The 14065-nt window shown below is 44.0% G+C and overlaps 1 protein-coding gene across 4 annotated transcripts in view; it reads right to left on the reverse strand.

Moving 5' to 3' along the window:
* SFMBT2 (Scm like with four mbt domains 2) overlaps positions 1-14065 on the reverse strand; it is a 107467-nt gene that overhangs the window by 53313 nt on the left and 40089 nt on the right. For 3 of the 4 annotated variants that reach the window (XM_057421898.1, XM_057421897.1, XM_057421896.1), the window contains exons 5-6: positions 5815-5903; positions 2445-2691 (exon numbers count right to left, since the gene is read on the reverse strand). In XM_057421898.1, the coding sequence (XP_057277881.1) occupies positions 2445-2691; positions 5815-5903 (336 nt within the window). Of the gene's footprint in view, positions 1-2444; positions 2692-5814; positions 5905-14065 lie in introns of those variants that run through there. The other variant, XM_057421899.1, reaches the window with a different exon arrangement.

A 14065-nucleotide genomic window follows, 5' to 3' on the forward strand; every position in this document is an offset into this window, starting at 1 on the left:
GCAACCTGGTCTAGTGGAAGGTGTCCCTGCCCGTGGGATTGGAACTAGATGAGCTTTAAGCTCCCTTCCAACACAAACCACTCTATGATTCTAAGAGAAAGAAATTTTAAAAGCAGTTAAATCAAGGAGATGGGAGAAGAAACATAAAAAAACTGGCAAATAAAGCATCCAACAGCAGGTTTAGAGAACCCACAGAGAAAGAAGCACAACTAGATAAAAGGAGGAAAGAGCAGAAAGAGAATGAAAGAAACAAAGAGGAAGCACAAATCTCATTTGGGCCATTTCTGTATTGATCCACCAAACCTATACAGGCCAGGAGAGTTCAGAGACAGTCAATGAAAAAGTGTTTCTCTGGAACACAAATACTTTCTAAAGTAACAGACTGAGTCATATTCATGCTCTCCAGCATTCGCATCTAATTTAGAAGTGATGGGGAACATTGATTCCTACTGATTAGTGAAGAAAAACACATGCTTCCAAAAAGCATCCAAGATCCCACGTTAGACCCAAGACCCAGACAGACTTGTGAACACAATTGCTTATATCATAGTAACCACTCTGAATGGGGTGCAATAGACAGAACCCATATCAGAAACATTTACCCAAAGGAGGGCTACCTTTCTGCTATCATTTGACATCAATGGAAAAAATTCACCCATACCACAAGGAAAATGAAGCACAGACCTGAAGAAGTTGTTCATTTGCTCCCGAAAAGGTGGAATAGACCTGCTAGGCCTGCACATTAACAAAGGAAGCACCTTATATCTCAATGTAAACTGAGGCATCCAGATTGGAGGTAGAAATGGGGACCATGCTCCACGAGACATGGCCAACAGCTTTGTTGCCCCAAGTATAAGCCACAGCTTTATGAAACACACAGATGGTACACACCTTCTGCCCGAAATAAGACCATGCATGCAACAGTCTAAGCTGTCATGTTTAACCAGACCCCTAACTCCAAGAGAAATCGAGTCAAACAACTTGACAACCAACTCAGCCAGCTCCAGTCCTACCAAAACAGAGCCAAACTCCCTAAGTAGAGAGAAATCCAATTGCCCAGAAACTTCCACAAAGCTTTTACCACTATTATTGGGTAGTGGAGAAGATCCATCATCCCAGTCATTCCCCACTGTAATGGGATATAGCCTGGATGCAAGCGTATCTCGAAAGCCAGCTCCAGAACCTGCCAGCGAATGCCTTTGCATGCATTTCCCCAGGAAGTTTCAAGCAGCCCTGTGTCCCTACTGTGTGCTGTGGTTCCTACACCATATCTCTTGCTTGCTAAACCTTAGTAATGCTTAGCTTTCCCCTACACCCAGCCTGGCCATCATTCTCGCCCTGCCAAACCCAGTCCTTCTGGAATGTGATTCCAGCAGACTCTGCTCTTGCCCAGCCTCCTGTCTCAGCTTGCTTCTGCCTGACTCTTAAACTTAACCTCCTGTCACTTGACCTTCTCCTACCCCTGGACTTGTGACTTCCAATTTATGCCCCCAGACTGGCTCAGCTGCAGTCCCTATCTCTCTCCATCCAAGGTGGTTCAAACACTAAATTCAGCTTCTCCAAACTGCAACCTCCTGATGTTGAATATGGTCTGACATACTGCAAAGACTTCACTTCCTTGGAGAAAAGGCAGGACAAAATCTGTGATCTTTTGAAAGCTGGAAGACCCCATCTACCCTTACTCAAAGGAGTATTTTCTTCTAGCAACAGACACCCCAAAAGCCCTTGCTGGGTAGGGCTGACATGGACAGGCAGACCAACCCACCACCCTCACCACACTTTCAGTCTGGTTACATACAAGGCAGGTCTCAGTTGGTAGCTGTACAGCAGTGTTACAGCAGAATACGGAAAACTTGTGTTAAGAGGGACTATGAGCATCCCAAAACACTTTCTCCACCCATGGGAAATTTCCCAGATGTCTACTGCTACTCAAAAGAAATGTGTGTAGCCATGGAAAGACACAGGCAGAAGAGGTCTTTGGTTGAAGGGAAAGCAAAAGGAGTCTAGTATATGCTGAGAGGTGTCACCTAGGACTTGATTCTATGAGTTGGACAGCAGAAGACTGGCTCCCTGTGAGGCTTCCACCAAGATGCCTACAGCATGGCCAGAAAAACCTGGCCACTAACACACCATTGAAAAGGGCTGGGCAAGCAGGCACATCCTTGAGCTCTGCTTCTGGGCAGAAAACTGCACAAAACTGCTTTTATTGGACACTGCTTCCTTCCACGAATAGGCTAAGCTAAACAGAATTTATTAAATACATAACAGAGTTTACCTGACTCACTTTGAAGGCACCTTAGATGGCTTTCACATGGCACCTGTGTTATAGCTAGAAACTACTGTCAAAGCAATGTGAATGCTGGAGAAGAAGAAATGGGTTGCACAAGTATCTCAAAACATCAGTAAATGCCATAAAGGGTTAGTAATTTTAGGAGGCTCTTTACCTGCAGGTGGGTCCATTCTGTATTTATTCTCTTGACACCAACCGACTGGTCGAAGTCTGCAATCCAAGTAAAACAACCACTGGTCATAGGATTCAGTCTCCTCCAATCCCACATAGCGAAGGCGTAATCTTCCTCCAACATTTTCAACCACACTAACTATCCAGTACTGAAAGGGATTCTGGGAATCCTGCAGCTCTATTAAGGAATCAACTGTAATGAGGTCTACAGGGTTTTTTCCTCGCAGAGGCTGTTTGAATAGAAGCAAAACTCCTTATTTTAAACTTTATTTGAAGACTTCTCAAGGAAACAGATGACAGCAGAAGATTATTTTTGTTTTTCACACCATCATCCAAGCGATCAGCAAACAGTCTGTTCTTCTTCTATTTTACCCAATGTCTTCCAAGTGCAAATTCAGAAGTAAAACAGAAAACAACAGTTGTGCTAATTTCTCAACCGACATCATCAACAACAACAAAGAAAGAATAATAAAAGGTGGAACAGCTCATAAGGCACATTCACTTCAAGTTGCTCCTGAACAGCTCAAAGCCCAGTTATAGGGAGGATTTAAAACCAAATTCTCATTGATTGCAGCTACAAGAACCAATCACAGGGCTGGACAACTAAAAGGTGACTTCTTTGGGCATGACCCTGAAATTGCCCTCTATGTGCTGATGTTTCACATCAAAGGCTTTGCCTCATTCCTGTTGGCAAATAGGAATATATTTGCTACAGGCTCTATTCCTATAAAGCAAATTATTCCCCATGGACAAGAGTCCATGGTGCTTAATCCAAAGCCCAAAGCCAATGGCAGGCTCCCACCAGGTTAAACGGTCTTGGGATCAAAGCACACAGGGTTTGTTGGGTCAAGCCACCATGCCCAAGAAATCCCAGTGACTGAGGCTATTTGCTTGCACATAGTGCTTTCTGTGATCCCAGTTTTGCAACCATTTACACATGTGCTTAACTTTACACCTGCAAAGCTGCCAACCGCAGGCATTAAAAAAACCATGAGATGCTTTGCAGAACGATACCTCTGGGGCTCAGTGGGTTTATTTTGCAGTTAGTTTTCTTCTTTTTTCTTATATACAAGTTCCAACCCTTATGCAATTTCTTCATTCCAGGGCTTCAAGAGCAGGACTAAAGAACATCACAAGAGCTGGGAGCACAGGTCCCAAAGGAGATGCTAAGCATAGGCAGAATATGTTAAAAACAAGGTTTTCCATCCATAACTATTCTATGACTCCATGATTTTTTTTTTCTTAGTGTTTGTCCCATTTCTACTTAATTGATAAAACCTCTCACAGCATATTTTTAAATATGAATTCTGTAAATCAGAGTCAGTCCAGGATGGTTCTTTTTAGGGGTGGGTAGAAAAAAAAGAGAACAGAGGGCTTTTCCTGTTGATTTTTGAAAGCATTCAAAATCTTGAAATGCAAATAATTTTCACATCTGCAGCTACACAGTGAGAATTTGGTAAAAAATGTACTTAAAATTAATTAAAACCTTATCATGTATACAGTTTTAACCAGCTCTATGATTAATAGATATTTCTCAGAACAATATATTTGCCATTATAAACCACTCCTCTACAGTGTAAGCTACAAGCACCTGTAGTATTCAAGTACTATTTCATGGCAAAACACAGTGTCAGAATTTAATAATATAATAGAAATCTGCTTTAATGGTTTTTCTCCTCTCATACAACTGCTTCATGGCAACAAAACATTCTTTAATAGGAAATGATGGCGCAATGATTTAACTTCTTATAATAAATCCCTGGCTGTATAAAAGCACCTATTGCTTCTCTGATTTGTGTACTAAATTTTAAGCCAATGGGTTTGTCATTTACCCCCGAGAACTGAATGGCTAAGATTAATTAACGGCTTGCATGAAATATTAACATTTACCATGCAAGAACTCTCTAGATGCATGGCTAGCATGGAAAACTAGATAAATAGAAGTACCACTACGTATTGATTTAGCACTATGAAACAATCTGCAGCACTCAGGAACAGCAAATCTGCCAACAGGGGGTCACATTGCACATTGCACAACACAGACAGCACTAAGCACATATATTACACCAAACACCAGAAAAGGGTCAGAAACTGTTTCAAGCCAATGCAATGTTTTCTCTCTCTCTGTATTTCTGCCTGGGGCTGCCCTTTTTTCCCTCTGCCTGTGGAAAGGGAATGGAGAGGTTTGTGATGGCACTGGCATACAGGAGATGGGTGTTGGACACCACCAGCTTTCTGCATATGCCACCTGGGAGTGGTCCATGAATGAGGATGTGACAGACCTGAGGACGTGCATTACTTTAGATGTGTGAGGGCTGTTCAGATAACAGACTGGGGGAAAAGAATCCCTGATGGCACACTATTCATTCTCCCTGTCGTGCAGCTTGCACTGCACAGGCATGTGGAAAAAGGATGCAGCTGTGGCTGTCCCTCTGACCAGGGACAAAATGATCAAAACTAGTGCCCTGATGTGTGCTTGCTACCAAAAAGCCAACATGGGCTTTTTGGAAGCAAGCTTACACGAGGTAACAAAGGGCTTACACAAAGGTAAACCACCTCTGTGCCTTCACTCTCAGCCTAAATACAGAGGGCCAGGGAGGATTATCTCCCGCAGGATAGACTGTCTCCTCCCCAAATGCCCACAGAGCATCCACATTAAATAGGGCAGGTCCCTATGAAGAAGGTGCCCTGCTCCTGTGGTTTCAAGGTGAATACGCAGGATTTTTTGTCTGGGATCTCAAGGCATGCTGAGGCTGCACATGGTGCAAGTCACCCTGTGAATATGATGCACAGACTGGGCTCTTGGCCATATGGATGCATCTAAAAAAACAGACCCTTCTCTCCTGCATACTGACTGAGGTCATCTCACCCCACTTCCCTGCTATATCTGTTGTGTTTAGGTGGCAGGAATGCCCTTGGGGGAGCTATTTCCATGGATACATAAACCCGATAGTGCTCCCCATGAACCTATTGAGTCCCCTCTCCAATCTGTGTCATGTCTTGAAAGCTCAGGTCACCACTTTGGTGGATCTAACTGGGCACCGAAGGGCTGTGTCTTCTTTCCTACAGACTCCCTCCATGCTCTTCTTCCCCACCCAGCCTTTTTTGAACACCCAACTTTCTAAGCACCACCTTCCAGCCTGAAGGCAAACCAAATTCCCCATCACTGCATCAGGAGGAGAAACCAGCAGAGTCAAGACAATCTTGCCACCAACATTTTGGCCAGCACTGGATCATTTTGCCTGCTTCTGGCACACAGATGCTGTAAGCACACAGCCCTGCACGTTGGGAACACTGCTGCAGCATGCACACTGTAACACCATAGTGGATAGAAACTGCAATCTAATACATACGCCTTCCAGTAAGTTTGCAGGTGCAGTCCGGGCGCCAGTCAAATCGTGTATGAGAAACTCCGTCCAGTCCATGTATTTCTCTTTGATTGCTGGAGAGGGGGAGGAAAGAAAAGCAATACTGAGCACAGCAGACTGCAATGGACTTGCACACGTATCTCAGAAACATCTCCTTAGGGTTTGCCAGCTCTGCAGTTTCAGATACAATTGTATTCCAGACTATGAGAAAAGCTGGTTTGTTGTTCAGTTCTCTTAGGCAACCCATTACATCCCAAAATAAAGGGAGGTGTTGCTCCACCGGAGTCACCGGCAGTGATTTACAACAGCATTGACTTATCATCTCCATCTCTCCCATTCAAAATTGGCCACCGCTTGTGTAACAGCTCGTTTCCTGCTTACCACATAGGCTCAATGTGATTTATAAAGTCCCTTTGTACGTTCAATAATGAACTCTGAGAAAAATAAAGCTGTGCAAACTTTTAGTTCCTGGACAGGACAACAGAAACTGCAGGTGCTTTCCACCACAAAGCAAAGCAAAAATCAACCCTGAGGACATCATATGTCAGCTGCTGAGTCAATACACTTGCAAGAAGAAAGACTTACAGAATTTACTGGGAACATCTATTTCATTTCAAAACAGTTTGATTTATTTCTGAGCTAAACACTGGAAGCCTGTGTTACTTCATGATCTTTATCCACACAGTTTCCAAGATTTAAACTGAAAAATATACATGCTGTCTCCAGGATTCAAATTCTGTTGAAATCAGGAAAAGTCATCAGGTACCAAAAGGCAATTCAGCAAATTTCAGCTTCAGAGATACAGATGATTCTTCGAATACATCGTGCATTTGCAACCAGAAACCCAGCCACCAGATTTTGATTCCCCCTGCCTGTAAATGGGAATTAAATAACACCAGAAACGTTTTTCTCTCCCCCAAAACTCTTATGTGTGGGATAGCCAACAGTGATATAGTAACACTGCTAACACAGCAACACCCTTAGAAGGGAAAAATCACATGCATTTGAAAACTAAAATATTTCCTCTGAACAAACAACTGGATAGAATCATAGAATCATAGGATGGTTTGGGTTGCACAGGATCTTAACATCATCCAGTTCCAACTCCAAGCCACGGGCAGGGACACCTCACACTAGACCATGTCACCCAAGGCTCTGTCCAACCTGGCCTTGAACACTGCCAGGGATGGAGCATTCACCACTTCTCTGGGCACTCTGTGCCAGCACCTCAGCACCCTCACAGGGAAGAACTTCTTTCTTCTATCTAACCTGAACTTCCTCTGTTTCAGCTTGAGCCCATCACCCCTTGTCCTGTTGCTACAGTCCCCAATGAAGGGTCCCTTTACCGCATCCTTGTAGGCTCTTTCAGACATTGGATGTTTTAGAGACCATCACCCCACAGGGCAGTCCAAGAAGGGCTGCAATTAATCAGCATAGGTCCATAATAATTAAATGATAGCAGCCCTCATGGTTTGCTCAAAGGAAGCAGAGTCCTTTGCTCCATGCTTCAGGGAAACACCGCATCAGTCAACCAGGAGCAATCCATTCACTTTCACACACATCAGGGTGGGATTTCTAAATGTTTTCAAAGCTCAGTGACTGCGACTTCTCAGTCCTTCCCAGAGATGGGTTTCAGCTACTGCACTGCCCCAGCAATGCAGAACCTGACGCTGTGAACCTCCAAGAAGGTGCCATCTCAGTGGTTAGAGCAGGAGGACTTCAGACTGCAAACGCAACAGCAGTGTGGGCACAAATATTGCTACCGTTACCAAACCTGAGCCTTCTCACAACGCATCCTCAAGCCATCTGCTGCCAAACACTGAACTAAAGAAACGCAAAGAGGGAGCGCTGCGTTTGCCCAAGGACAGTTATGCGACTTTGCCATATAAACTGGCACAACAGCGCTGGGCTTCTATCCAGCACAGGCACTTAGCACACTTGGACACTGGCCCATGATAAATTTCTATCCTAATTACCTTACGCAATCCATACATTTGGCCATGAACACACACAGAAGCTGTGCCCAGCAGATCTTGCATCAGACTTCATTGCTGAGTTATGCTCCTTCCCAAAAGCCAGTTCTCTCAGCGTCATTGAACTATACATCCAGTTTATAGACCTAAATGACTTTAAAAGTACATATAAATGTATTTAAAATTAGAAAACCCTAAAAGTGCTGGACCCAAGCCTCTAAGTCTTTTGTAGCACTGATTTTTGCAAGATTTCCAGGAGGCTTATGAGCTTTACATTATTTAAGATGACAGAGCAGCCTGAGAAGAAATGGTTTATACATGACACTTTCTCTCTCAACATTCCTGTTGCATACACCTCATCAGGTCTGTCCACTTACATTAGGATAAAGAAAACAAGCTTGATTTTGGCAACAGTGAGAAGACAGTAATTGCTGTAATGAAGGCGGCTGCAGTCCCTCTAGTTCAGACTTCTGCCTCTCGCTGCGAACAGCACTTGGTGCATCAGAGAAAGGTGCAAGTTGAACTTCATTTTGGCTCCTACCCAAAAAGTTGTCAGCCAAATTCTGAATGCCAGAGCTTCATTACTAAAGAATGACAAATGTGATAAAAAGAACACGGTTCGAACTTTCAAAGCTGGCAGGAGAGTGGGGGAAACGGGATTTTCAGAGTTGACAACAGATTTCAGGGGGCTTCATTTCCAGATGCCTGATTTGAGATGTCTTAACGGTGCCCAATTCACAGATCTTGCTGTCAGTCAGTTCCCCCTCTAATGCCTCACACAAAAACCCACAAAAAAAAACCTTTCCCTTTTTAAAAGGCTTGCACCTCACCATTTTTGACACCCAAATAAGATGGCTCCTCTCCCTCATTCAAATCTGGATTACAGGCTTCCAGAGTCCAAAATTGCCACAGTGACCTTATTTTGGTCTTCTTTTGCAGTGTAGATAAAGGGACTCCGAAAACCTCCAGGAGAGAACAGACTGCATTGGAAGTTTTAGGAACAGGGATCTGCACCTTCTCTTGTGTCTGTAAAATGCAACCGTCCTTCTCAGTACTACAGTTTAAGTCACTGCAATGCAAATGTTAATTTTCAGTAGTAATGAAGTGAATCTGGATCATCACAGTATCTGCAAAATCCTTCAAGGACCAAGCAAAATGTTAAACAAGAATATTCAAACTAAGGAAAACCTGCTGGGTAAATCAGAATAGTGTAATGCAAGGGCGCCCAACCTAAGCATTCGCTGGTGAATCTGGAGTATCAGGCTCAGTACCTGCAAACTGAAGCACTGATTTTCAATGGCCAGTTCACATGGTTAGCTACAGGAAAAGACCCAACTGAACCTCTTCTACTGCACAGAGGCTGGAAGAGCTCTGCTTTCAGAGCCCACCTGCAGCTGGCTGGCCGACTGGTGGTATGGGAAGGTGGACAGCTCGACTAGTATTGTCACTTTCAAAACAATTTTTCCTTCCTTAAATAACCTCAGTGTGTCACCAGTGGTCCATAGGGCTCTAGATATCCATAGACAGATATCACAGTTATCACAGATATCCATGTTTTCTCCACTTTTCAATGGCTCTATCTTCCCAGAAAACCCCTGTAAACTCTGCTTATCTACAACCTGTCAAGCTGAATGCACATCCAGGATCTCAGTTAATTCAGTTAACATCTGCAGCACCATAACAGGAAAGGGGAAATGCACAAGAATTAAAGGAAAAGAAACCTCCTCATCAAATCCTTTCAAAGAGAACCATGCAGGGAGGTAGGTCCTCCTACAAAAGCCACAGAGGTCCTTCAAACCTTCAAGTGCAAATACTCTGACAAAGCCCCTCCAAACACAAAAAGTATGATGAGCACAAGCAGTAATTTACATGCACAAGATTGATGTCACCTAATTCATGCCACCCCAACTCTTACTGAACTGCACAGACTCAAAAGGTAGCAAGAAATATTCTTAATAAGAAAGCCCCTGGTACTTCTGCCTGGTTGGCATAGGAGAAAACATCCCTCATTCTTTGTAATGGGACTATCAGCCACACTACAGCAGGACTTCAAATAAGCCAAATGACAAAAAAGCATTTTAAATATCCTAGTTACATTGAAGCTACTTTGGAAATTATATCCTAAGCATTGATGGCAGGCTTCACCAAGACAACAGTAACATCATCACACTCACTGGTCCTCTAGAGCATGAGGCTTAGATGCTCCTTGAGGACAGAGATTGAGTTAGAGTACCAGTATTGCTATGTGCAACACACCCATCTTAGCACCAGTCCCATAGTCCTGCATAGGGTCCACTGTGCACAGTGGACTGATCTAAGATTGTGCAATGGTCTGAGACCCTGGGAGCCAACCACCATCCAACTTATCACAGTGAGAGGAAATAAGAGAAGCAGAGACACGGTACCAGAAAAAAAGACTCAGTTTAGTGATCCTACTGATGCAAAGGCCTGAACTGAATGATTAAACACTTGGTAATCAAGAGAAGAAACAGGTATTAGCAACACTCACACCATGGAAAAAGTACTGGTCAGAGCTTGCACCAGATTAGACACAGTACAGCCCAAACATAAGGCAGGCAGCACACAAAGCAATGCTCCCAGCACACCAATGCTCTGATAAGTGCTTTTCTTTCCAGGTTTAGCAGGCAACACCACAGCCCCATTTGGAGCTGCAGCATGTGTACGCAGATGTGCCCGTTTCCTTTGGATCAGGCTCAGTTCATCTTGGAGCCAGCATGGGTGGGCTGTTTTCACACCTCTGCAGCTTCAAGGCCAAAGGCTTTAAAGCATCTTCCTGCCATAAAAGTGCCACAGAACCACCTGCCTCAGAGAAAAGCATCCCAAAACAGAGGCCAGATATGCACACTTCTGGGCCGACGTGTATCCATATCAGAGCCAATAGCTCTGCTGCAGATTGCACTCATGCAGGAGCAACTGCACAGAGAGGAAAATCCATCTGGACCTACAGAAAGACCTGAGAAAGATCCCACATTTCTCTCCCCAGTTCCTGAGGAGCAGTTGTAGTGCAGCAAACCTCAGACTTAGCACAAGGTGGGTTGAGGCTAAGCAAAGTAAAAACCAAGTATCCTCATTCTGCTGCAATCTCTGCAGCACACTACCTTTGTCTCCTGAAAGAAAATGCGAAGCCCTCCTACCTCATTCAATGAAAGGTACTTATTTCAGAGAGCACCTTCTAGTTTGGCAGGTATTACAGCAGATTCTTAATTTAGAATCATAGAAATAAAAAGGCCTTTCCAAATTAAGACTATTTATTTCCACAGAACTCATGGTAAAGGTTATAAAGCTGAGCTCTCCTTTCCCAGGCCTGAACTCCATCAAAAAGTGGATCACACCCCAAATAATAATAACTCTTCTCACTTCTTTCTCTACTCAATTCACCCTGTCCCCAGCCTCTCTGACTCTCATTCCTCTCTCCCATTTCGACTCCCTGCCATTTACTCACTTTTACTCATTCATCTCATTTTTCCCAAGCAAAGAACTCCAGGCTGTGGCTGAACTCGATTGTTCCAAACCCAGGCACCATGACAGCCGCTCTGGTCCAGGCACTGCTGCAACCAGATGCAGGATGCGCAAAGTGCCATTAGCGCCACTCACAGCGCACCAAGTTTTCACCATCAGCTCCTCAAAACCAGCCCTTTCCCTTTGCACTGTGCATGCTGACCATGACACCATGCAAACAGCAGCTGAAAAAGGTGACAGCGCTGCACATCCTGCATCACCGTGTCCCCGTAATCCCAATAACCACATGCCTGAGAGCCAGGACAGTGGCTTCATTCCCAGCACACACTCCCAGGCTGCCCCTGCGATCCTGTAAATCTCTGTGCTCTTCCTCAGCCACAGCACCTAATGGGTTCAGATTTATCTGCCTCTCTAGAGAAATAAGAGATTAGAAGAACATTTACAGTCCCATGAAAGCACTGAGTCACAGGCGCTCCGTTCAATGACTATGAGATACTATTATCACACATTCTTTTTATCTAGTCTCCCAGTAGTTGCTGTTTTTCTTAAAGCCACTTCTCCCAGGTCATGGATTTAGATGAAAATCCTCATTTTCTTTCTTTTTCCCCTTTTCTTGCAAGAACAGCACACTGCAAAGCACAGGAAAACCTCTGAAATAGGAAAGACTGCGAAGACAATGGAAAGACAATGCACTGGTTGGGGGTTTTGCCTTTTATGATTGTGGGTTTTTTTCCCCAAAACCACTCGACTGACAAGAGCCAGACTCAGAAATCTGAACTGTTGTATTCAGTAAAACAAACCAATAGTAGCACAACTACCTTACTGGCATACAGCACCTAAACAAGCTACTTCTCAGAAACACCTTTACACACCCCATGGATATCCTTGCCCTTCACAGCCAAAAGGGAAGGCATAAGATGAGCAATGCTTCTAGCCATCAGGGACCAACAAGCAAGTAGTGTGCCATTCAAAGCCAGGTTGAATTGGGCTGGAGCAACACGGCCTAGTGTGAGGTCTCCCTGCCCGTGGCAGGGCATTGGAACTGGATGATCTTCATGTCCTTTCCAATCCAAACCATTCTATGATTTTATGATTACTTTAAAATAATGCATGATAATACAAAATAATACACAATCCGTGACTGAACACTTATGCCCATCTATCTACCTTACCATTTGAGAGTACTGAGTACAAGCTTATAAGCAGAAGGACAACCTAAACTAGTCCGTCTGAGAGGACCTGAGCTGCTGCCACCAGTAAAAGGGTCAAAGACAATAATATCAAATTCTGCTCTTTTTTGTACTTGCAAAAATATAGCAAAAAATCCTTTTCATGTTGGGTTGCTGTTAATAATGCAGGATCACCAGCAACCTGTCGACACCTCTACTGGAGAATCCCCACTGGACCCCATCAACCTCTAAAAAACAGAGTTTCAATTTTCTCTTATGTGAAGAACAACATCTTAAACAGCTTTCTAAATGGATTTTAAATCTTTGGGATAAGTCTGGTAAGTGACAACACTGCTTTTGGTAACTATTATTATTACAAATTTAACTCCTTCCTAGGACTGCAATGAACAAAAACAGTTAACAAGAGAATTCACAGCTGGAAAGAACCTGAGCAGTTCTTGTCACTCTATTATGAAATAAACTAAAGTATCAAGATCTCAGAAAAAAAAAACTTTTCTAAATAAGCGATTCAGGATGTTCATAAGTCTATATACAGCTGTTAAGATATTTAAGATATACTAAGTTAAACTTGCTGGAGATAGGAACCTCAATCCATCCCACTTCTACCAGTTCAATGCCACTGCCAGCAAGAGATGCTTAAAGCCCGGAGAGGGCCAGCCAATCTAGCCAGTGAGTTAGCTTCACTGGGGAGAAGAGGGGAGGGAGATGGGGGCAACCTAAATGCTTTTATGTAAACACATGTAGCATGGGGAATAAACAAGACGAGTTAGAGACATGCACATGCCTGTATGGCTATGATCTTACTGGCATCATCTGGATGTGGTAAGATGGCTCCGATGACTGGAGTGTTGGAATAGAGGGAAATAGGCTCTTCAAGAAGGATGGGCACAGGAGATGAGGATAGGATGGCACTCTCCATAACCTGCGGATGGATGAGGAGCTGACCAGTGGTTATAGCAGCTCTGCTCTGGGGCCAGGCTGAGAGCTGGGCTGGGTCAGCCTGGAGAAGAGAAGGCTCCTGAAGGGGAGACCTGAGAGCAGCTCCAGTGCCTAAAGGGGCTGCAGGAAAGCTGGAGAGGGACTTGGGACAAGGGCCTGTAGGGACAGGCCAAGGGGAATGGCTTTAACCTGCCAGAGGGGAGACTGAGCTGAGCTCTTAGGCAGAAGCTCTTCCCTGGGAGGGTGCTGAGGCGCTGGCACAGGGTGCCCAGAGAAGCTGTGGCTGCCCCATCCCTGGCAGTGTTCAAGGCCAGGTTGGACACAGGGGCTTGGAGCAAGCTGCTCTCGTGGAAGGTGTCCCTGCCCATGGCAAGGGGCTGGAACTGGATAAGCTTTAAGGTCCCTTCTAACCCAAATGAGTCTGTCGTAATATGATAAGATATACAGTTTCTGAGAAGGTAAACAGCATACTGAAAAAATACAGAAATTTGTAATACTGGTAATTTTTTTTTTTATTTTAAAGCTGTCACATATTTAATGCAATATTTATGTGTTATAAAAGTCTCAATGAATAAATGTTATAACTATGTTATAAAGGTCTCAATGATAGAGTCAAAATGAGATGTCTTTATATCAAAATAACATAGAATGCTA

The sequence above is a fragment of the Pezoporus wallicus genome, unplaced genomic scaffold (assembly GCF_028554395.1).
Source record: "Pezoporus wallicus isolate ANWC-B61680 ecotype Strahan unplaced genomic scaffold, APGP_CSIRO_Pwel_v1 contig_7901, whole genome shotgun sequence".
NCBI classification, from domain to species: domain Eukaryota; kingdom Metazoa; phylum Chordata; class Aves; order Psittaciformes; family Psittacidae; genus Pezoporus; species Pezoporus wallicus.